The sequence below is a fragment of the Schistocerca americana genome, chromosome 1, assembly GCF_021461395.2.
Source record: "Schistocerca americana isolate TAMUIC-IGC-003095 chromosome 1, iqSchAmer2.1, whole genome shotgun sequence".
NCBI classification, from domain to species: domain Eukaryota; kingdom Metazoa; phylum Arthropoda; class Insecta; order Orthoptera; family Acrididae; genus Schistocerca; species Schistocerca americana.
Genome location: NC_060119.1, coordinates 856,438,115 through 856,463,561, shown reverse-complemented (window position 1 = coordinate 856,463,561; position 25,447 = coordinate 856,438,115). Strand labels below are relative to the sequence as shown.

The 25,447-nt window shown below is 41.8% G+C and overlaps 1 protein-coding gene across 1 annotated transcript in view; it reads left to right on the top strand.

Annotated features, from left to right (window-relative positions):
• The window catches only part of LOC124546823 (zinc metalloproteinase nas-15-like), a 127,523-nt gene that overhangs the window by 92,692 nt on the left and 9,384 nt on the right, over nucleotides 1-25,447 (top strand). The window contains exon 9 of the mRNA XM_047125065.1: nucleotides 14,612-14,721. Within this exon, the coding sequence (XP_046981021.1) occupies nucleotides 14,612-14,721 (110 nt within the window). The remainder of the gene's footprint in view (nucleotides 1-14,611; nucleotides 14,722-25,447) is intronic.

The following is a 25,447-nucleotide window of genomic DNA, read 5'->3' as shown; positions in this document are numbered from 1 at the left end:
ATGTTGATCTGTCAGGCAGAGCTGTGATAATTTGGTTCTCATAATATGAGAGTAGCTGGATCCTAGGGAAAATAGATTCGACTTTTGTGAAAATACGTTTTACCAGAAAAGAGTCATGTGATGTATAGTGTGACTACCCAGATACCGTTAAGAGGTGACACTAATGGAAATACTCGAAGTCAATGAAAATGTGGCACAGAACGCGAGGTTACTTTTTTTCTTCTCTGTTAAATTCTTATTTTAATTTGTTTATGTTGTGCCTTTATTTGTAAAAACTTCGAATCTGTAAAATCTGTGTACGTCACACGCCATTTTATTCGAAGTTGAGACGTTTTGTTTTCACTCGATGCTGGCCTAAGAAACCGAAAACCGGTTTGTGAGCAAATAAATAACACTAACAGAACTTCAAGTAAGTGTTTACAATTTCATTATGCTTGTCACACTATACGAGGTACCGACGAAGATGTAATTTAATGTCCACAATAATGTTTCTGTATAAGATAACTTCACATTGCTTATAATGTACAGTGACTGGAGAAATTAACGGCCAAGGCGCCCTGCCGGTAATGAATCCAACAACAAATGTTTGAGAAAAGCGAGGAAAAGCTATATGATTTGACTGGAGCTAGTAACAATCCAAAATCTGGATTAAAAGGAAAATATTTTCTTTATCTCACTTATTTTAGTAAGCAGAACTAACAAAAGTCATATTAAAGTGTACTTTACAGAGTAAGATGACGTTATGATTAAGGTAATGGACTCATAGTCGGAAAGAGTAAGTTCAAATCTTCAACCACCCTCCAAGATGCAGGATTTCGCGGCATCCCTAACTCACTTACTTGAATGGCGGAATGGTTCCTTTAAAACATTCTCAGCCAATAACCCGCTCCATAGTCATGTAATGCGACCACACGTTCCATCTTTAATTACTTAGAGATCGATAGGGCGTTAAACTCTGAATGAGTGCCCAGTGGCGCAGCCGGTGTAAACCACGGGGAAACGCCTACGTGGCGCGCCACCACACTGCCGACGTCTCCCCTTTCACAGTTGCTCAGTCTGCTTATTCCCTTATTGAGTTCAACATGACTTTATAATGAAGTAAAAGGTGCACATTTCAGTCATTGTTTTTTCAACCAATTCACAGCATGGAACAACACACTCTCCAAAATCGCTCTGTTTACAACAGTAACACGATGCCGTTTTCACTGTTTTATTGCTGATAACTGTTGTGTTGTAATCAACAAAATACTAAACACAGAATGTACTGTTTGCATTTCGTTACGATGGCGTTCTTGGCCTCCACCTTCAAGTCGAGAATAAGACAAAAACATCTCCTTACCAAGGAAATGTAGGTCTTAAGATACTCTCGCTCAGCACAGTCCAATGAGAGTCTCTTCTTGATATCCTTCTCAGCACCCTTTATATCTGACTGCCCTATAGCACACTCCCTTCTTCTATTTCTTCTCCTTCCTCCTATTTCCTACTTTAGCCCTTACTCATTTCATTCAGTTGTCACTAAACCTCGTCCAGACGGAAACTGTCTCCTGGGCACGTGCCCCGGCTTCTACAGGGTGTTACAGAAAGGTACGGCCAAAGTTTCAGGAAACATTCCTCACATACAAAGAAAGAAAATATGTTATGTGGACATGTGTCCGGAAACGCTTACTGTCCATGTTAGAGCTCATTTTATTACTTCTCTTCAAATCACATTAATCATGGAATGGAAACACACAGCAACAGAACGTACCAGCGTGACTTCAAACACTTTGTTACAGGAAATGTTCAAAACGTCCTCCGTTAGCGAGGATACATGCATCCACCCTCCGTCGCATGGAATCCCTGATGCGCTGATGCAGCCCTGGAGAATGGCGCATTGTATCACAGCCGTCCACAACAAGAGCACGAAGAGTCTCTACATTTGGTACCGGGGTTGCGTAGACAAGAGCTTACAAATGCCCCCATAAATGAAAGTCTAGAGGGTTGAGGTCAGGAGAGCGTGGAGGCCATGGAATTGGTCCGCCTCTACCAATCCATCGGTTACCGAATCTGTTGTTGAGGAGCGTACGAACACTTCGACTGAAATGTGCAGGAGCTCTATCGTGCATGAACATGTTGTGTCGTACTTGTAAAGGCACATGTTCTAGCAGCACAGGTAGATTATCCCGTATGAAATCATGATAACGTGCTCCATTGAGCATAGGTGGAAGAACATGGGGCCCAATCAAGACATCACCAACAATGCCTGCCCAAACTTTCACAGAAAATCTGTGTTGATGACGTGATTGCACAATTTCGTGCGGGTTCTCGTCAGCCCACACATGTTGATTGTGAAAATTTACAATTTGATCACGTTGGAATGAAACCTCATCCGTAAAGAGAACATTTGCACTGAAATGAGGATTGACACAATGTTAGATGAACCATTCGCAGAAGTGTACCCGTGGAGGCCAATCAGCTGCTGATAGTGCCTGCACATGCTGTACATGGTACGGAAACAACTGGTTCTCCCGTAGCACTCTCCATACAGTGACGTGGTCAACGTTACCTTGTACAGCAGCAACTTCTCTGACGCTGACATTAGGGTTATCGTCAACTGCACGAAGAATTGCCTCGTCCATTGCAGGTGTCCTCGTCGTTCTAGGTCTTCCCCAGTCGCGAGTCATAGGCTGGAACGTTCCGTGCTCCCTAAGACGCCGATCAATTGCTTCGAATGTCTTCCTGTCGGGACACCTTCGTTCTGGAAATCTGTCTCGATACAAACGTACCGCGCCACGGCTATTGCCCCGTGCTAATCCATACATCAAATGGGCATCTGCCAATTCCGCATTTGTAAACATTGCACTGACTGGAAAACCACGTTCGTGATGAACACTAACCTGTTGATGCTACGTACTGATGTGCTTGATGCTAGTACTGTAGAGCTATGAGTCGCATGTCAACACAAGCACCGAAGTCAGCATTACCTTCCTTCAATTGGGCCAACTGGCGGTGAATCGAGGAAGTACAGTACATACTGACAAAACTGAAATGAGCTCTAACATGGAAATTAAGCGTTTCCGGACACATGTCCACATAACATCTTTTCTTTATTTGTGTGTGAGGAATGTTTCCTGAAAGTTCGGCCGTACCTTTTTGTAACACCCTGTATAACAAAGATAAGGCATTGCCCTGAGTGGTTTCTTTTCTTAGTTAAAGGGGCCATACGTACTTTGTCACTGACTGGCTCCAATTGTTATGGGAGCCTGTTGTTGAAGGTATGCCGGAGCGTGACGCGTTCTTTGCTCAGAGATATAAGACAAGCCTCTCAAACATTTGATCTCTCTGCCAGCTGTTCATTTCATGCATGTGAGTGCTATCGCTATTCTCATAAGTGGATAGATACCAGTGATGTGACTATAATGATACTCGGTTCAATAGATTCTGACCTATATGAAGCCTGCGAATATCATTTTGTGGTCTGAATAGTACGTCCTTGCACAAAAATTATGTTTTCTAACAGAACTGATTTTGAAGTTCTCAGGTGTTGTGCCAGACGGGGGTTGTGGAAGCCACACAAAATTTCAACGATACACCTGCTCGCCATCTTCATTTGCGACTGTGGAGACCTGTAGTGGCTCGCCAGCTTATACATTCTTTTATAAGAAAAGCGGTGCCTACCTGAATGGGGAAGGGCTGTGACGTTCTCGCAGGGAAAGGTGACAACCAGAGCCCCCTGCAACATAAACGTGCAGCGGACTGCGCATGCGCACCTCAGGAAACCTCAACCTCAAACCGCGGACTGTAGGGTAAGCGAGCGGGCAAGATACTGGCCTCCGGCGTCGAGCCCTCATACAAGTAGATATGAACTTACTGAGCTGCAAGTTCCACCACAGCACCAGACGCATCGCCCGAGATCCTTTCAAGCCACAGACAGCACATTTGGACAGGGCTGAGAGCAGACAGTTTGAAGATAGTAGATCACGTTATATCAGGAATCGGATGTGTGCGAAGTAAAGGATCTCACGTGTACCACAGCTGCTGCTGGTGGACAGTAACGTCGTCGTAAAGCTCTCCTACCGCTCAATGTTTCTTCCTGACCGCACCATAATAACATATACTGTATGTATTCAAAAATACTACACCAAATGGATTTCTTTGGAGAAATAAATACGCTCAGCGTCGCTTTGCAACGAAATAAGGTAACTATTCTTTTTATTTTTATTTTTTAGTCGTCTGTCTTCTGACTGGTTTGATGCTGCCTGCCACGAATTCCTCTACCTGTGCCAACCTCTTCATCTCAGAGTAGCACTTGCAACCTGTGTCCTCAATTATATGCTGGACATATTCCAATTTCTGTCCTTGTCTACAGCTTTTGCCCTCTACAGGTCCCTGTAGTACCATGGAAGTCATTCCCTGACCTCTTGTCAAAGGTCCTATCATGCTGTCCCTTCTCCTTGTCAGTTTTTTTCCATACATTTCTTTTTTCTCCGATTCTGTGAGGAACCTCCTCATTCCTGACTTTATCAGTCCACCTAATTTTCTACTTTCTTTTCTAGCGTCACCTCTCGAATGCTTCTATTCTCTTCCTTTTCGGTTTTCCCACAGTCAATGATGTGCCCCATACGTACATTACCAGAAATTTCTTCCCCAAATTAAGGCTTATGTTTGATACTAGTAGACTTCTCTGGCTCAGGAATGCCCTTTTTGCCGGTACTAGCCTGCTTTTTATGTCCTCCTTGCTCCGTCCGTCATTGGTTATTTTGCTGCATAGGTAGCAGAATTCCGTAACTTCATCTACTTCGTGACCATCAATTCTGATGTTAAGTTTCTCGCTGTTCTCATTTCTGCTACTTCTCATTACTTTCGTTTTCTTCGATTTACTCTGAATCCATGTTCTGTACTCATTAGACTGTTCATTCCATTCATCAGATCATTTAATTCTTCTTCACTTTCACTCAGAACAGAAATGTCATCAGCGACTCGTATCATCCACATCCTTTCACCTTGAATTTTAGTCCAACTTCTGAACATATCTTTTATTTCCATCATTGCTTCTGCGATGTATATATTGAATAGTAGGGGCCAAAGGTTACATCCTTTTTAATCCCAACACTATGTTCTTGGTCTTCCACTCTTATTGTACGCTCTTGCCTCTAGTACATATTGTATATTAGCCGTATCTCCCTATAGCTTACCAGAATTTCGAACATCTTGCACCATTTTACACTGTTGAACGCTTTTGCCAGATTCACAAATCCTATGGAGGTGCTTTTATTTTTCTTTAGCCTTGCTTCCATTATCAATCACAATGTCAGAATTGCCTCTCTGGTGCCTTTACCTTTCCTAAAGCTAAACTGATCATCATGTAACACGTCCTCAATTTTCTTCCCCATTGTTCTGTATATTATTCTTGTAAGTAACTTTGATGCATGAGCTGTTGTAATTCTTGCACTTGTCAGCTCTTGCTGTTTCGGAATTGTGTGGATAACATTTTTCCAGTGATCAGATGCTACGTCGCCAGACCTATACATTCTACACACTGATGTGAATAGTCACTTTATTGCCAATGATTATAGAAATTCTGATGGAATGTTATCTTGTCCACCAAAGTAATCTTAAACTCTGATTCTAGTACTGGGTCGCCTAGCTCTTCAAAATCGATTCCTGTTTCTTCTTCTATCACGTGAGACAAATATTCCCCTTCAACGTACTCTTTCCACCTATCCGCTCTCTCCTCTGCAATTAACTGTGGAATTCCCATTGCACTCTCAATACTACCACCTGCGATGGGGCGGGGTCGGTCGTCTGTGTTGTTTTTAATGCTATCGTTCAGTCCACCTACATCGATAGGATTCTTCTCGATGTCCCTTCACTCTGTGGTAGCAGATACATGCTAGGCAGTGTAAAGCAGCATCGATGAAACCACTACCTAATACCTACCACACAGAGGCCGCGTAACTAGTTGAAAGTCACTTCCTGAAAGTTCATGATTAAAAAATCGGGTGTTCAGGATATTCAGTCTACTTGCAGAAAAGCATTTAAAATTAGATTAACTCTGTTTTTTATTTGTATTGAAACTCATGAAATAGCTATCAAGTCCTTATTTAATATGGTGAAACATTATCATTGAAAGTTCACTGTCTGTATAACAAATATTCACTCGAAAAGCAGGCAGAATTTTAACAAGTCCGGCCCGACTAATTTTTACGTTCTACCAACCACAGACCCACAACTATTTGCGAGTTAAACACTCGTTCGTTTCAGAGGTCTTCTTGGTAAGAAGTGCTCGCCAGAGTATTTAATAGAGAGCACGAAACACGCCACGCGGAATTGCTACTACGACCAGAAAGTTTGCACGCTCCTATCTCTCAAACTATTTAACTTAGAAACACCAAATTTTCATTAAAATGTTCGTAACTCCAGCCGCTTCAGTCACGATATGTTCGAACCGAAATTAGCTCACTATTTCCTGATCTTACAGAATATTTTCAAGGAGCGATCTAACATCGTGTTACCCATAGGCTGGCTAGCAAGCTACTCTATCGAGGTACTCTCCTGTCTGACCACACCCCTATTTGCACGGGAACGGCTCAATTCTGATTGGTTGTAGATCTAAACGGCCAAACAGAACATTGCTTCCTGATCATTCTAGCGGAAAATCTTGCCTTATCCAATCACTAATTTGATAGTAATTAATGTCAGCAAAACTTCAATTTCTTGTATTCTGTTTAATCAAAATAAACAAAGTGCGAAATATTCTTCAAATTGATAAACTTATTCCGTCTCTAACTGCCATTCTGGCTGCTTTTACACAAAAGCATGCTCACACAGACATACGTCACCTGAATCGTGGTTGCAATATAACTTTCCCACGGTTCGTTTGTACAAGGTTTTACGTAAAATGAAATATTAGATTTTAACGTATGTCCCACATACACTCTCTCAATCCTTATCACGCACTCACACAACAAAATATAATAAAATAATAATTTTGACCGATTTTTGTATTATGTAATGCAAAGTGACTAAAGTTTTAAAAAGAAAATTCTAATTAATTAATTTTTATGGACTGACAACTTTGCAATGCTTCAAATGATAATGAAAGTCAATCTGTTACTGTTCCTAACCTAGTTTTAAAAAACAAGCGTAGGTTTTAGGACTTTTGGATAATACACTTTATCTCCAGAACTGTAATAAATAAAAATCTGAAATTTTGACAGCGTCATTCCATTAATAACAAAAGGCTGTGTACCAAAATCTGATAATAACTAATATGGATTATTTAGATTAGTAAAGGGTATGAATCTTCGTATCAACTGAATGTTACGCTATGCAATTCTCACGGCAGGTAGCGTCAGCTATGCTGTGAGCAAAGTGAAAAAAAAAAAAAATAAATAACAAAGCCATCCTGCAGCCACCGTACAAGATGGTTGTGTGCCTAACTGCAACGAATGTCATCCCGTAATAACTTGCTGTGTTACACGCACCCCATGAACCTAAAATTACTTTTAAGTGCATTTAAGGTTCATGTAACGGCAATGTTATTACTGAATTCTTTAACTGAACCTACAAATTTAACTATGGGATTTTTAATGAAAATTGTTCCTACTTACAAGTTCTTCAAATGAACGAAATATCAAAAATACATTACAATTTTTCCGATGTTACATCAGATTTCAAAGGCTTGGACCTGATAGCGAGTAATAAAATTGATTTACATTAGCAAATATTCAAGTTTTCCTCGAAATTAAATTATACTTTAACCAATTGCTTGACAAATTTCTATATCATTTTGCAACGAAATAAACCACTTAATGCTCTTTACAGTCGGTATTGTACAGTTCATGAAACCTAATATACACCACTGGCCATTAAAATTGCTACACCACGTAGATGACTTGCTACAGATGCGAAATTTAACCGACGGGAAGAAGATACTGTGATATGCAAATGATTAGCTTTTCAGAGCATTCACACAAGGTTGGTGCATTTTATAGTGGGAGAATTCCTAAGCAAGTTCCCGCTGAAAGCAATACTTATTACTATGTAAGCAAGCCAAAAAAAAAAAAAAAAACAATTTTTTTTCAAAAATTTATGTTTTCTTTAACTTTTCTTTTCAGAAAAAATATTTACCTTACAGTTGCTATAAAATATCTTATGACTTTACGTAAAACAAGCTATGATACACAGAGAATGCAAAATTACGGGAAATGTTGAAAATATTCACGCTAACTTATGTGGCTCTCAAATAAACATCAGATACATAATCTATTTACTTACTTCTACTAGGCACTTTTCTTATGCCCTTTACCACAAACATCTTCAAACATCATTTCTACCTGTTCTGAAAATGGCTTAGAAATCACATATTAAGGAGTCACATTACATTATTTTTTCAGTATATCTTTGTACATAGCTTTCACTCCACATTCATTGGTGTTAGTCTTTAGTAATCATTTACCTCCAAAAATATCTTTCTTTTACTAGTTCCCTTATTATCTGATGGCATTTACTCTCTTTGTACAATTTTATATACATTATTTACTACGATAGGTAAGAAGGAAAGAAAATAGCAAAAAAGTTCTGATTGTTGAAGAGTTTGGTTGATAATACAAAACGAAAAAGAAATTATATTTTCAACAACTCAGGATGTCTGGTGTTCGTCATACACCTGACGACGCTAAGAATGTGCGTCTCCTTAGGTCTATTAACTACTTCTGTCCCCATCATCCTTCTGTATGTACTTTTTTAAATCAGTGATATTTCGCAATCCCAGAAGTTTGTGCAACTTAACATATTCTAGTTTATATGCATTGGCGTGAGGCTTGGCCACAATTCTAAAGGACCCCACATACTCATCTGTGAACTTTTTTGTTTCTGCAGTAAGCTTTTTAGTTTTTTCCTTGGTTTCACCAGCACTAAATCACCTACTTGAAAACTTGTAGGACACGCTCTCGCATCATGTCTTCTTTTTTTTCCAGAGCCCTTTTTCTAATACTTTCCCGTGCTATCCTCTTTTTCTGCTCCATGGCCATTTCAGAAAGAGTGTGAAATTCAAAATATTCTAAGTAGTTGGCTCAAGCTCAGTGCTTCTAATGACAATACGTCCTACAGAGTCGATTTAGATTCGTTATTCTTTTGCACATATTTCCCTGGGTAAAATAGGCTGAAATCTTTATTTGTTTTATATTCCTTTTGTTTAAACATTCATCAAACCTCTTGGACATGAATTGTGGTCCATTATCTGAAAACATGGCTTTCGGCACCCCAATGTTAACAAAATAATCTTTCTCTAGTTTACTAATAGTTACTTTGGAGTTTGCCTTGTAACATACCTCGTAAATCCATCTACCGGTACAAAGACATATTCTCAACCCCACCTTGAAACAGGTAAAGGGCCAAACATGTCCACAGCTACAAGATCTAGCCTATTCTGAGGTTCTACAGAATATGTTTGTCCCTGTACGATTGTATTATTTGCTCGCACCTTCTGACATCTGCCACAAGATTCCAGCCTTTTCTGTACCCTGCGCCACATTATATCGAAAATTACTACCTTATTCAGTTTCGCAGTACTTTTTCTGGCTTCATAATGCCCGTGCTTCCTACGCACATAATCTACCAGTAAGTCCACATGTTGTTCTGGGAAACAGATGCGTCATTATTCCTCGTCTTTCATTCTTCGCCTCAATCATATTTCCTGATGTATTTTGTAATATTCCGCTATTTTCGGAAAATCTGGATGACCTAGCCGGCTTTTTACCAGTTTAATATTGTCATCTTGATTTTGTTCCCTCCTGAGGTTCTTACAAATGCGATTAAGCGGTCGTTCTTTCTCTAATTGTATTCTTGTCAACAGAACATCACTCCATTCCCATTGTCCTAAAGGAACTACTTCTTACCCGTTTTCTTTCACATTTCCAGACAATATATCGGCTGCAATGTTCTCTGAGCCCTTTACGTACTTTATATCAAATTGCTGAAGATTCGTATACATTGACCACCTCCTCAGTCTGCCGTGTTTTAGTTGGCATGTCTGCAAATATGATAAGGCCCGATGGTCACTGTACACTATTACTTTGTGGCCTAATAGGTAATGTTAAAATATATGTAGCCCAAATATAATTGCTAGAGCTTCCGGCTCCGAAATGTCATAGTTCTTTCCGCCTGTTGCAACGATCGACTAGCAAGCGCGATCGTTTTGTCATCTTGGTTTTCTCCTTCTGTTTCAATTTGGAACAGTTCCACCCTCAGACCAGAACCACATTCATCTGATCCAAAACAGAAAGGCTGGCAAAATCAGGATGGTTACGATCTGACTATTTAGCGGCGCCTCTTTAAGTCCTTCAAAGGCCCTCTGACACACACTTGTACATCTAACGGTACATTTTTCTTTAATAGTTCTCTCAGACAAGGTGCATTGAATAATTGTCCAGGCACAAATTTTCGATAGAATCCAAAAAGACCAAACATACCTTTTAATTCCTTTCGGGCAGTAGGTGCCAAATAATTCCTAATCGCTTTAATTTTTTAAGGATCGGGCGTAATTCCTTTTCCACTGACAGTTAGTCCCAGGAATTTTATTTCTTTCCTCACAAACTCCGTTTTGTCTAATTTGAGTTTCATTCCACCCGTTTCTATTGCTTCTAAAACCTTATCCAACAACATACGGTGTTCTTCCCAAGTGGGAGTTGAAATCAACACATTGTCCACATAAACTGTAATTCTTCTTAATAACTGGTCACCTAGCACTAGGAACATTGCCCTAACAAATGCACAAACGCTGATGTTTAACCCAAAGGGCACAGCCTTGTACTGATAGCACCTTCCCTCGAACACGAAAGCTGTGTATTTCCCAGATTTCTTCGCTAAGGGTAGGTTCCAATAACCACAAGTTACATCAATCGATGTGAAAAATTTTGCACCTGTAAGTTTTTGCAATAATTCTTCTATATTTTCAGACCTCTCACTCTCTTGCAATATTATTTTGTTCAAAGTTCTAGCGTCCAAAACAAGCCTAATAGAACCATCTTTTTTAGGCATGACAACCAATTGGTTGTTATACACACTAATTCCCCTTTCTATAATGTCTGCTTTAAGCATTTTCTGAATCATATCTCTCACAACTTCTTTGTGTACTTCCGCAACAGCGAATGGCTTTCAGGAGAAATGTGCATCCTCTTTTACAGTTAGATAACATTCGTAATCTCGAACTAGTCCTGGCTGGTTAGAAAACACTTCCTGATGCCTGCTCAAAATTTGTTTTAGCTCATCCTTTTGTGTTTCTGTCAAATCCGATAATCCCTGTACTTTTCCGTTAATTCTTATTCGGATGTTTTCTACCTCAGAAGGATCTACTTCCTTCCTTTCGCAATACTCATTATATCCCACAATATCCTCTTTCTTTCTTTTGGCGGTAACGTATAGGTCTGTCACTTTGCTCGTCGGATTCATATTGCCTTTTACCAATAAAAGGAATAGCTACTGTTCTTCCCTTCACCACAATGACCGCTTCATTACGTCCAAACTCCACTTTTCCTTCGTACTTTTGTAAGAAATCTGCTCCCACCAGCATTCCCACGCTTAAGCCATTCATTATCAGAAAATTGTGGTCCAACTGTACATCACCGATCCTGACAGGTAGCATAACTTCATGTTTAACTTCTTTCTTACTTTTCCCTGTGGCTACAATATTTATGCCATTCACTGTCATTATAACCACTCCTTACTAGCGGGGAGAGCATTCACAAAACCCTGTGACACTGCACATAAATCGGAACCACTATGCAGTAAACAAGGAACCTTCCCATTAAAAATAATAACTTCTATTATAGGCTGTCCTGCAGTTTTCTCTCTGACTTCAGAATCAGGTTCATCTAACAAATATTGCACTACATCACGTCTATTGAATCCCGCACCTTCTGTGGAAATTACGCACATATTCACGGAGTCTTCTTCCTCTTTAAATGTGGCAGATTTAATTAGTCTGTCCACTACTGACAAATCAAAACCCTTCTCCCAACACTCTCCTTCTTTAATAATAATAATAATAATATAGGATTATGCAACCTTTCCTATCGTTTTGCCAGAATTATCAAACTAACCCCCTGCTTCCTCCACTTCTGTTTCTTCTTCGTCACTATGAGACACTACTCCTATGAGACACTACTCCTAATCTATGTAAAACTTCCTCTGCCTTTCTATATTCTTCCTCAGGTACCTCTAATACCGTTTCCCCTATTACAGTGCTAATTCCACATTTCACTGTAAGCTCCTCATCTGCATTGCAGTGCTCACTCACACTAACATCCTGTTCTGAATCGTTATTTTCTAATAGCTGTTCCTCATTAACGTGGTTCCTGGAATCGCTGTTATGACCTTTTCTTACACTACTACACTTCAATGAAAAACACATATTTTAACAGTGTCCCTCTCCTCTGCAACATCTATTTTTACTATACGAACTCCAAGATGTTCAGTTGGTGGGTGCCTTACAAACGGTTCTGCTAGCGGATTTAACCTGTGGTGCCACATCCTGCAAATGCCATTAGTTTTCCCCCTCTCCTACGCGGTCATTGTCACTGACATTTCTTTCGTCTGGCTGTCTACGGCACTCCGCGCAGTCAGTGGACTGCTGCAGCCTATATTCAACGTTTCGTTCTCTGTCATTACACCTACTTCGAACAGCACCCCGTCGCCCTCGGTACCTGGTTCTTTAATTACTGGATCTTTGCAGTCTTGTTCTATTTGCATGTGCCTCAGCTCTGCTTTCATTTTGCTTAACAGGAGGCCTATAATCCCTCCTAGCATTCTCCTCCTCCTTTAGAAGATTTTCTACCTTCTCAACATAATGAATGAATTTATCAATATCATCCGTAGGTTCAGGGATTAATTTATTACGCCAGTACAAAGGCAACTTATTCTCTATCTCTCTAATGATCTGTTCCGTCTCCACTTTAGAGCTCAAATATGACAAAGTTGTGACTGATTTTTGCACAAACTTCTTAATAGTATCTTTCTTCGGGTGATATTTTTCATCTGACCATCTGCTTCCGTTTGCCCCAATATTCCTCAAAAAATGCCTGTTTAAAATCCTCTATCTTGTCATATTTATCTACTGCCCAATTTCCCCACACTCTAGCTTCACCCATCAAATTTGACGCTATAAAGCCAATTCTTTTGCTTGTCGTTCCATGATTTTGGCAACACCTCCTCAAAATCATCCCAAAATTCTTTAGGATGTACATTTTTACTTGGATCAAATCTCACAAACAGACGATGTGTCACATTTTCAATTTCTGAGGATTCTACCACACCATTAGATATTACATAGCCACTACTGTTAGCAACACTTGGTTATACTCTTTTTAATCTACCATCATGGTTACGTAGTTATTCACCTACAGCTGTAGTAAATTGAGTTTTGTTAGTTTCCAGGTTAGTAGATTTAGCAGCCACTTGCACACCAAATTTCTCGCGCACATACTTTCCTTCCTTGATTTGATTTCCCATTATGGTGTGCATATCCTCCCATTGTTTTTCCAGATTATTTACTTGTTCCTGCATTTTATTTAAATCTGTATTTACTTGTTCCCCTAACTGTTTGCTGTCATTAGCAGCTAATATTTTTCCTCTCATAATTGTTAAGACAAGACTTTTAAATGAGCCTTGCTAAAGATTGAACTTGTGATCTCGCACTCAGGGGGTCCTTTTAAGACCACTTAACACTGAATGGGCGAATATTTTCACATAGTGAAATTCGAGCCAAGGTGCAATTAGTTGTACTCTGAAAAGATAGCAAAGCAGAACGGGCAATGTTTGGACGGTAGGGTGTTGGCGAGTATCGATTATTATTGGAAAAGGACTTTAAGAATACTGATTCTATTCGCTGCAACAGACAGTTGCGAAAGTAGATTTTTAGATTGTGGCAGCAATGAAAACAAGAAAGGAATGAACTCAGGGCACGACACAGGATGTGCATATGGAGAGACCAAACCAAATATAAGTAAAATTGGTTATAAATTAGCAGTGCCAACTATCACACCGACTTATTACCTCTTGTTTCCATAAAACAGCAACATACGGGAATTCGAATGAACTAAATAGAATTTATCTTTCATCATTTAAAAATTAGTGCTGTAATTTTTTTTGTTAATTGGAAAGATTAGTTAGGTGCTAAAGTTTGTTGGGCTATTTGATCTAGTTCAAGGATAGTGGTCCCAGAAGAGATGGAACTACTGTTATAGATAGCCAGGAGTTATTCTTTTCTTTACTTTTTACTCAGTAGGCTTCGTGGAACCATACTAGCCAAAACTACTCGATCGTGGAATGAGTCAGTGCGTGGTATACAGAACGTTGAGCAGAAACTTTATAAACAAGAAAAACAAGAAAGTCATAATTCATAGCATGTGGTTTGCACATGTCACGGCAGTTAGGTAATAGTGGTTGTTTGGAGCTTTTGCTTGTGTCTTTTTGGAAGTGAAAAACACACTTAACAAGCAACAAAATGGAATTTTATGAAATGGAGTTGCATGTTTATTGCATACCTGTCTGTCCCAGTGCTGTTCGTTAGCTTTGTGAGTGCAGAGACGTTGTTGAGATCTGCAGCGGCGGCGGTGTCCGCGTGTTGCAGGATCGCTGTTGCACTACGACAGGCTGGCCTTCTCGCGCGACGGCCGCTCGCCCACCATCGTGCCCAGGGACCCACGAGCCACCATCGGCCAGCGGCTAGGCTTCAGCGAGGTGAGTCACGACACGCGGCGCTCATCACTTCCTAACACTCTCGACAACTGGGACGCTGCGGGTGTTCATCCTAGTTTTAGAGAGTCCGAGATGAAAGAAACGAAGTTATGCCGCAGCTCTGTCTGGTTACAGCACATGCACAGCAAGTAGTAGTCGTTAAAGCCGAGTCCAGACACATCTGCATTCATCCTTCCATATCTCAAAACATTTCGTTGCTTTTTTCCCGTCAGAACTCTCAGAGCTCTGCGTTTTTGCTGGTTTCCCTCCTACCATAGCAAAATTTCTCCCTTTTAAAACAGATCTGACAGAACAGTGCGAGACGTAAAGAGTACGTTATAGGAACTTGATGTTTTTACTAGCAACGCACTGCTTCCCTACTAATGCGTTTAGGGGTTAACCTTCTACGTCGCTTTGTTGTTTACGCAAGGTGAATACACGTTGCGCCGTTGTCTGAGCTGCCTATCTTGATCATGTGCGCACCTCATTGGACGCTACTGCCGTCCGCCGGACTGAACTACTTTTCTGGAAACCTTCCTTACAGAATTCCACACATTTTTGGTTTTGGTGAAGCAGTTATTTCCTTTCGAAAACTTTTGCCATGATCTCTGATTGCTGTTATTATCCACAGAATTTAAACTCTCGCATTTCGAAGGACTGAAAGGTTATCTGTAGATGCACTGTTATCAAGAGAACAGCCGTTCTTTTAAGATATTCCGATGATTTTGCTACGAACTCATTAGTGCCTTTGAGTAATAGACAAGGTGTATGTTCACCCAAATATAGACAAAATCCTGGTATTCAAAGAAAATTAATTGATTCTGCATCGAACCGTTTGTATTTCTCAGAATATAATCTCTGAGGTTTGCATGCGTGTGCTGGTGTTTCAGCCGAGCGGGATTAGCCAAGCGGTCTAGTGGCTGCAGTCATGGACTGTGCGGCTGGTCCCGGCGGAGACTCGAGTTCTCCCTCGGGCATGGGTGTGTGTGTTTGTCCTTAGGATAATTTTGGTTAAGTTGTGTGTAGGCTTAAGGACTGACGACCTTAGCAGTTAAGTCCCCTAAGATTTCACATATATTTGAACATTTGAACTGATGTTTCAGAGATCGGAAAATATTCAGTCAAACGGAGTATGGTATCACTTCTACTGCGGTGGATGGAAAACAAAAAGAAAGATCAGTGTCAGAGGAGAGGAGAGGAAAGAGAGAGAGAGAGAGAGAGAGAGAGAGAGAGAGAGAGAGAGTATGAAAGAGAGAGAGACCATTATGCTCTACTGTAATACGTGATTTTGCCTTACTCTAATTCCCTATATCTTCGCTGGGACTGTAACCACACCATCAGTGGTGCACGTATGGATAGTTTCAGAAGGGAATACTGCGCAATGAGAAATAAAACAAGAAATGATCGAGGAAGCTGGGTCACAAGCTCAATGAGCGTTTCATTTCTCAAGGCGTGCAATTGTTGGAAGAAAAAGGGAGAGTAATGACCTGGACAATGGGGAGTAGATGGCGACAACAGCACTTTGTAGTGTTAGTATTAAAGGAATAGGTAATGTGTAGTAGATGCCTGAAAAAGTAATCGCTTTCCCCCTCTTCCCTTCCATCAACCGGATCGTATTTTATTTGGAATTCCCTTTCATTTCCGGTAGAGAAAGGTACTATTCCTGACGAGAAAAAAAGGAAACTAGAGTTTCACGTCCGATCGACTCCGTGGTCATTAGAGGTGGAGCACGAGCTCGGATTACGAAAGGAGGGGGAAGGAAGTCCGCCGTGCTCTTTCAAAGGACGATTTGCCTTGAGCGTTTTGGGGAAATCACGGATAAAATAAATCCAGATGACGTGACGGGAATTTGAGCCGTCGTCCTCCCGAATGGGAGTCTAGTGTTCTGAACACTGCACCATAGACATCGACCTGACGAGAAACATTGTATCTGTTGTATTCATTCTCAGTCTGATGATGGCGATAACTGAAACATCTGAAGTCGTACAAGATTGCCAACAAATTTTGAATCTGCACTGAACGTCATTAACACACACAGCACAATATTTTGGGTAGCAGCTTCAGCTCTTTATTAAGTGTACAAAAGAAATATATGGCAGCGTAGTACGAGGGGAAAAGATTTACTACAGAGACTTTTGTTGCTCCCATCTATTATACACCCATATGATGGGAAAAGAAGAACAAAGGGTGGGAAGTTCGTAGAACTGAGCGGTTCACTCGTTGTAACTTCGACGCCAGGTACTGAATCGTCGATATGAGTTCGCGGGTGTCATTGAATGTAACATTTGTGCCTGCTACCTTCCTTCCTGTGGTTTCTCTAAGGACACAGGACGCAGGCAGTCCTCAACGCTGCTGCTGCCTCGCGAGATTTCTCAATCACAGACGTGGCCAGAAGCGGTGTGCTAGGCGAATTATGCCACCTACTGCTATGTCGATATGATCGGAAACGTTTATTGGTGGACCCAGATCAATTATATGCAATGCTACACACGTACCATCAGTCTCATAAGGGCGTCAGCATCGCCCTGACTCTTGAGAAAGCGTTAAAACTCACTACTCCTATAACATTAGTCAACGCCCTACAGTGATTCAATTGTTTTCTTTTAAGCCAGGTCTGGTCACTGCATAGGAACACGAGCACCACAAAAAGTGACAGCTCCATCTTAGTCTGATTTCTGTCCTCTCCAACCGATACATTAGGTGCTCGTAGAAGTAACAGAACCTAATACGTTGTCCTGGGCTGTGAGAGTTCATCAGAGACAAAGACGGCGTGTGCAAAGTGTGCCAGGTCCGCTCTTGTCCTCTACGTACAACATACGATGGACAGGGTGGGCAGTGATCTATGACTGTTTGCTGATGATGCTGTAGTGTAGAGGAAAGCATTATCGTTGAGTGACTGTAGGAGAATACAAAATGACTTACAATTTCTGTTTGTTGTAATGGACGCCAGCTTATTTTTACGTGTAGAAAATTGTAATTTAATGCACTTGAGTAGGAAACACGGTAATGTAATGTCCCAATAAAGTATTGGTGGTGTACTGTTTGACACACTTGCGCCCATTAAATATCTAGGTGTAACGTTGCAAAGGGATATCAAATGGAACGAGCGCGTGAGGACAGTGTTACCGGTGCGTTCGATCGACACTCGAGTATCACGGAGATGATTCGTGAACTCAAATGGAAATCCTTTGAGGGAAGACAATGGCCTTTCCGCGAAACACCAATGAGGAAATTTAGAGAAATGACTGACTGTACAATGATTCTACTGTCGCCAACAAACATTTCGCGTAAGGACCAAGAAGATAAGAGAAATTAGGGCTCGTACACAGGCATATACACTTCCCTCTCTCCTTTTGCATGTGGAATAGAAAAGTGAATGACTAGTATCAACAAAGGTACCCTCCGCAACGCATCATGTAATGACTTACGGAATGTATTGGGTGTGACGGTATAACTACAGATATTTATTTTTCTGACTGAGGATCTACATCTACATTTATACTCCGCAAGCCACCAAACGGTGTGTGGCGGAGGGCACTTTACGTGCCACTGTCATTATCTCCCTTTCCTGTTCCAGTCGCGTATGGAACAACGACTGCCGGAAAGCCTCCGTGCGCGCTCGAATCTCTCTAATTTTACATTCGTGATCTTCTCGGGAGGTATAAGTAGGGGGAAGCAATATATTCGATACCTCATCCAGAAACGCACCCTCTCGAAACCTGGACAGCAAGCTACACCGCGATGCAGAGCGCCTATCTTGCAGAGTCTGCCACTTGAGTTTGCTAAACATCTCCGTAACGCTATCACGCTTACCAAATAACACTGTGACGAAACGCGCCGCTCTTCTTTTGATCTTCTCTATCTCCTCTGTCAATGCGACCTGATACGGATCCCACACTGATGAGCAATACTCAAGTATAGGTTGAACGAGCGTTATTCTCGTTCTATTCGAGGATGGTATACTAAACAACATTACATCACTATTTTCGTCATCTGCAGACTAATAATTATATTTATTACAAGTCATATGTTTTTAGGTTGGTTATTACCTCTAAGTATGTTCAAATGTGTGTGAAATCTTTGGGACTTAACTGCTAATGTCATCAGTCCCTAAGCTTACACACTATGTAACCTAAATTACCCTAAGGACAAACAAACACAACCATGCCCGAGGGAGGACTCGAACCTCTGCCGGGAGCCCTCAAAGTGTGCATTGCACAAATAATCCATTGTTTATTCTCCCCTGGGCAGAAGATCAAGTATTAAAATGTGGTATAGTTACGATCACACAGAAATCATCAGGGTGTGAAGGTTGTGACATGTCTGCGGGATGACTGTTTGAAACACACACACACACACACACACACGCACACACACACACACACACACACACACACGCAAACCACTGATATGTGTACATATTAAGGTACTACATATAAAAATATCAGCACTTATACGCACTACACCCTGTGAGTCCTTGTACATGTGCAGAACAATTTTATTGATTCCTGAGGATCACTAACTACCGAAGTCCGAAGCACTCTTTTAAAACACCAACTCCGCCCCATATGGCCTACGTCTTCTGTTATCTTCCCAAGGGCTGTTGGCCCACTCTCAGTTCCACTGCTCCTAAATTCCCCAGGAAATTATTTAACATTCAGCCCTTTCGGCTTTCGGGATCAGAACGTACACATCTCCATTGGTGATTCCCTACTCCCATTAACAGCATTTATGTAAGGTGCGGCTTCCTGCCCGGAATTCCAGGTTTCTCTTCAACGGCTCTCGGAAAACTTCTGCCGTCCTGGAAAGCCACAAGCGTTTAACCTGGTGTAGCGGGGTCAGACCACAAATCTATTAGACAGATTACGCCTGGGGAACAGCCTCCGTTCCCCAGATTACGGAAAACCAGCCCTAGTGTTCGTGTTTGCAACCAGCACGACCCGATAGTCGCGGCCGCGGAATGATATGCTACCATCAGACATGTGTTATGCTCTCGGGGGACTTACGCCTTTGCTGAAGCATTGACTTCCACCGTCAATATGACGTCAGTTTCAGTCATTGGTTTCCTTTTAAAAGCGCATTTGAAACTTCAAAAGGAGGCATCAGGCACTGCATTGTCGATGTTGTAGGATAATCATTTCAACGAGATACTCCCAGTACGCTCTTGGCACTGAGGAATGTAAAAAGTTGAAATTCTGAACATTTAGTATTTCCTGGTATCAATAGTCGTGTTGTCAACGTCACTCCAGCGGGCGTTTCACAATACCTGCAAGAAACTAATCGAAAGATCTAGCAACACTGCTTCTATCTATTCACTTTTAAAGCAATGCTAATTCACAATCTTCTACGATCCAATGGCGTTCAATTGTTCAGTTTTGTCACTATAAAAATTACAATGCTTCTTCTTGACGCTGTAAAGTAGCTGTGCGTGAATAATGCTCTCTGAATTTTCTGTACTAGTTCCTCTGCGGATTCCCTAAGACATTTAAGACTATAGTGGATAGTGGACGCCAATATAGTGTTCGTCTGGACGTCAGATACGTTTTCTCTACAGTTAAGTGCTATAGTGCGCGAACTAACATACACTACTGGCCATTTAAATTGATACACCAAGAAGAAATGCAGATGATAAACGGGTATTCATTGGACTAGAACTGACATGTGATTACATTTTCACGCAATTTGGGTGCATAGATGCTGAGAAATCAGTACCCAGAACAACCACCTCTGGCCGTAATAACGGCCTTGATACGCCTGGGCATTGAGCCAAACAGAGCTTGGATGGCGTGTACAGGTACAGCTGTCCATACAGCGTCAACACGATACCACAGTTCATCAAGAGTAGTGACTGGCGTATTGTGACGAGCCAGTAGCTCGGCCACCATTGACCAGACGTTTTCAATTGGTGAGAGATCTGGAGAATGTGCTGGCCAGGGCAGCAGTGGAACATTTTATGTATCCAGAAAGGCCCGTACGGGACCTGCAACATGCGGTCGTGCATTATTCTGCTGAAATGTAGCGTTTCGTAGGAATCAAATGAAGGCTAGAGCCACGGCTCGTAACACATCTGAAATGTAACGTCCACTGTTCAAAGTGCCATCAATGTGAACAAGAGGTGACCGAGACGTGTAACCAATGGCACCCCATACCATCACGCTGGGTGATACGCCAGTATGGCGATGACTAATACACGCTTCCAACGTGCGTTCACCGCGGTGTCACCAAACACGGATGCGACCATCATGATGCTGTAAACAGAACCTGGATTCATCCAAGAAAATGACGTTTTACCATTCGTGCACCCAGGTTCGTCATTGAGTACACCATAGCAGGTGCTCCTGTCTGTGATGGAGCGTCAAGGGTAACCGCAGCCATGGTCTCCGAGCTGATAGTCCACGCTGCCGCAAACGTCGTCGAACTGTTCGTGCAGATGGTTGTTGTCTTGCAAACGTCCCCACCTGTTGACTCAGGGATCGAGACGTGGCTGCACGATCCGTTACAGACATGCGGATAAGATGCCTGTCATCTCGACTGCTAGTGATACGAGGCCGTTGGGATCCAGCACGGCGTTCCGTATTACCCTCCTGAACCCACCGATTACATATTCTGCTAACAGTCATTGGATCTCGACCAACGCGAGCAGCAATGTCGCGATAAAATAAACCGCAATCGTGACAGGCTACAATCCGACCTTTATCAAAGTCGGAAACGTGATGGTACGCATGTCTCCTCCTTACACGAGGCATCACAACAACGTTTCACCAGGCTACGCCGGTCAACTGCTGTTTTTGTATGAGAAATCGGTTGTAAACTTTCCTCAGGTCAGCACGTTGTAGGTGTCGCCACCGGCGCCAACCTTGTGTGAATGCTCTGAAAAGCTAATCATTTACATATCACAGCATCTTCTTCCTGTCGGTTAAGTTTCGCGTCTGTAGCACGTCATCTTCGTGGTGCAGCAATTTCAATGGCCAGTAGTGTAATTATCTACTGAAGATCAAAGTAAGTAATTGATTATAGTGAAAACTACCTAAGAAACGGAACTCAGTAAATATTACCCGTTGACAAACAGTGTTCGTTCCACAGACTAAGTAAAGGCTTTTACGAGGCCTGTTCAGAAAGTAAGCTCCGATTGATTGCCAAATTGAAACCACAGTGAACATCAGAAATGTTTTACTTGTAACAATTAGCTACACCTTTCAGCTACTTCTCTACGTAGTCGCCGTTCTGACTTAGACTTTTATCATAGCGTTGTACCAACTTTTCAATAGCCTCATCATAGAAGGCAGCCGCCAGTGCTTTCCGCCAATTCTCCACGCTGGCCTACACCTCGTTGTCTGTGTCAAAATGTTGTCTTCAAAGACAGCGGTTCATGTGACCAGAGATGAAACTCAGGGGGAGACAATTGCGTTCTGCATTGTGGGTAATCTAACATTTCCATTTGAAAACGATGCAGGAGCATCTTCATTGCCCCTGCAGAATGCGGCTGAGAATTGTCGTGAAGACGAAACAGCACGACAGTTATGTAATGTTAGCTGCATAGCTTCAGGCGAAATTTCTCACCAGGCCCTCGTACTTGGCGGCAGACACTATTTTCTAGACATCTTTACGCACTCACTGCGAGCTCAGAAATGAGAAGAGCGACATGATGCTAACTGGGGTTATACTAAAGACACTACCCAACACATCTGTGCAAAGCTTTATCGGATTTTCATAGTCGTTTCCATTTCGCGACCGATCGGAGCTTACTTTCTGAACACCCCTCGTATATTCAAGGAAGTCGAAGTGTTGGAAAAGCTTCGTGGAATAGAAGAGACGCAGATGATTAATGCTTGTTGAAAAAGATTGCTAGCTGACATTCGAAGTCACAAAATTTAATTTAATTTGACAAATCAGCGAAATATGCCTATATTGTTTCCTTATACAGTATGGAATCATTGAGCCGTGACAGTAAAACCACTAAAGACATCCATTCAAAGCAATTTAAGATTGAACAATTACATAATTATGTTTCTTGGGAAGACAAGGACGGCCACATTCCCTGAAAGAATCACAATCGACGCTTACGAAACGGCAGGTGTGGCTACAGCATTTTTAGTATAATTTTAGTTTTGTGCAGTTTCAGCCGCACTGCTTTCGCTGATACTGCTGCGTACACACGACTTGGCTTTTCATCTTTCTTTGTCACACGGTCATAATAACGACAATAACTGTAAATATGGCATGGTACTAACGGTTGGAATATCGTCTAAGTAGATCGTGCCTGCAGGTCACACGTGTTTGTAATGTTGCATCTAAGAGTTTTATGCCGGTGGCTCTGATGAATGCTTGTCTAATGACACGTCGTGTTTATGTCGTTCTTGCTGAGAGAATAGAAGTACGGGTCTGATATTCGATGCTGAAGCACACCACATTCCGCTTGAATGGCAGCAAGAGGTTCACACATAGTTTGAAAGTCCGTGTGGAGATCACCAAGAACAGTTTCATATACTCTTACTCCACCAAACATCCTGAGGAAGTTTGTAATTTAGCCCAAAAGTGTGATAATCAGGCTCCGTAAGCCACGACCATAGCTTCCTTGACAGGCTAAGTACTGATGGCTCAAACAGTTTCTATACAGAGAGTCAATTTTAACTGAAGACATTCAAATATCTGGAAAACTACGCATCGGACCAAAAAAAGGTGTTCCAATTTATTTGTCTCAAAAGGGGACATACAACGACACCATACACGGCCCACCACCCCAACCCGTGTGTGAGTGGCTTTGAAATCTTCAACGGGAACCTCCGTTTCTACTGCAGATTATGATTCTGCGGTAAAACCTTCACATGTTTTGTCTGAAGCATTTTCTTCGTTTCGCCACAGATGGCGCTGTAATCGGAGGAACAAAAATGTAAACACAGTCGTAATTCACGAAATGCTACTAAAATGGCCCTTGAAGCATTCAAAGACTCGAGGAACCCCGCCCCCATGCTGCAAGGGTAGTACAAGCTAGTATTTCATAACTTCTAACACTAAGTGTCTTCAAGTTGGCGGTACAACGTTTGAACCCTTACTCCCATTGGAAAAGTAAATTAGCGTTCGCCTCGAGCCATGGATGCAGTGGCGCGTTGAGTAGTCCCTTGTTCGATACGTCATGTCGGAGGAATACAGCATCACGAATGGGGTTTCCAATTAGAAGTTATGAAATATTGCTGTGGAATCGTAATCTGCAGTAAAAAAAGGGGGTTCCCACTGAAGATTTCAAAGTTGCCTCCGCCACCCACGCGCTTGATGGGATGGAGTATCGAGTGTGGTAACATTGGATGTACCAGTCCGAGACAAAGCAATTGGAATTATAACTTTTTTTGAAGCAATATGTAGTTTTTGAGATATTTCAATGTCTTCAATTAAAAAGAACCCCTTGTAGAAGGACCAGAACCGAACATCTTAGAGTCAAACTCACCGGTGTGCGTTAGCGCTCCCGCTACGGAGTGGGAATCTAACGGTACTGGTAACAAATGTGTTAGCAGACCTTCTTCCTACATCGCTAAGTTTAGTTCACCAGTGAATTTCGTATCTTTCATTACATTACATGCAATACGTTCAGACACGTGTAGTAGATACGTGGCTGTTGTCGCAGACGAATTATTTTATGAAACAGATCTGATGATGATCATTAAAGACCGAAAGCGGTAATCTGATAACAGTTTGTGACCATAGACGTAAATTGAAGGAAACGAATCAACTTCGTCAGGTGCTGATAATACCGGGTGATCAAAAAATTAGTATAAATTTGGGAACTTATAAACCACGGAATAATGTAGATAGAGAGGTAAAAATTGACACACATGCTTGGAATTACATGGGGTTTTATTAGAGCAAAAAAAAACTGCTAGATGCGTGAAAGATCTCTTGGGCTCGTCGTTTGGTGATGATCGTGTGCTCAGCCGACACTTTCGTCATGCTAGACAAACTTTTAGCTAAAACATGACAGATGCGTGTGGTGACCTGCAGGCACAATCTACCTAGACGTAGTTTTCCAGATACTTGAATGTCTTCCGTTAAAATTGACACTCTGTATAGAAACTGTTTCAGCCATCAGCCTGTCAAGGTGACCAAGTCGTGGAATAGCGGCGTGCACATATACAGAGGGCAGTTCTATCGTGTACACGTGGTATAAAAGGGCAGTGCATTGGCGGAATGGTCACTTGCACTCAGGTGATTCATGTGAAAAGACTTCAGACGTGATTATGGCCGCACAACGGGAATTAACAGATTTTGAACGCATAATGGCAGTTGGAGCATGGGAAATTCTGTTTCGGAAATATTCCGAGATTCGCAGTGTCAAGAGTGTGATGACAATACCAAATGTCAGGCAGTATCTCCACCACGGATAACAAAGTGGGCGACGGCCTACACTTAACGAGCGAGAGAGACGGGGTTTGTTTAGAATTGTCAGTGCTAGCAGACAAGCAAAACTGTATGAAACAAGCGGCGAAATCAATCTGGGACTTTCGACGAACGTGTCTTTTAGCACACTGCGGTGAAACCTAGCGTTATGGGCTATGGCAGCAGACGACCGAAGCTAGTGCCTTTGTTAACAGAATGACATCGCCTGTGGCGCTACTCCTGTGCTTGAGATCATATCAATTATACCCTAGACAACTGGGAAACTGTGGCCTGATCAGATGACACCCAATTTCAGAGATAGGATCTGATTGTAGGGTTCGAAGATGGTGAAGACCCCACG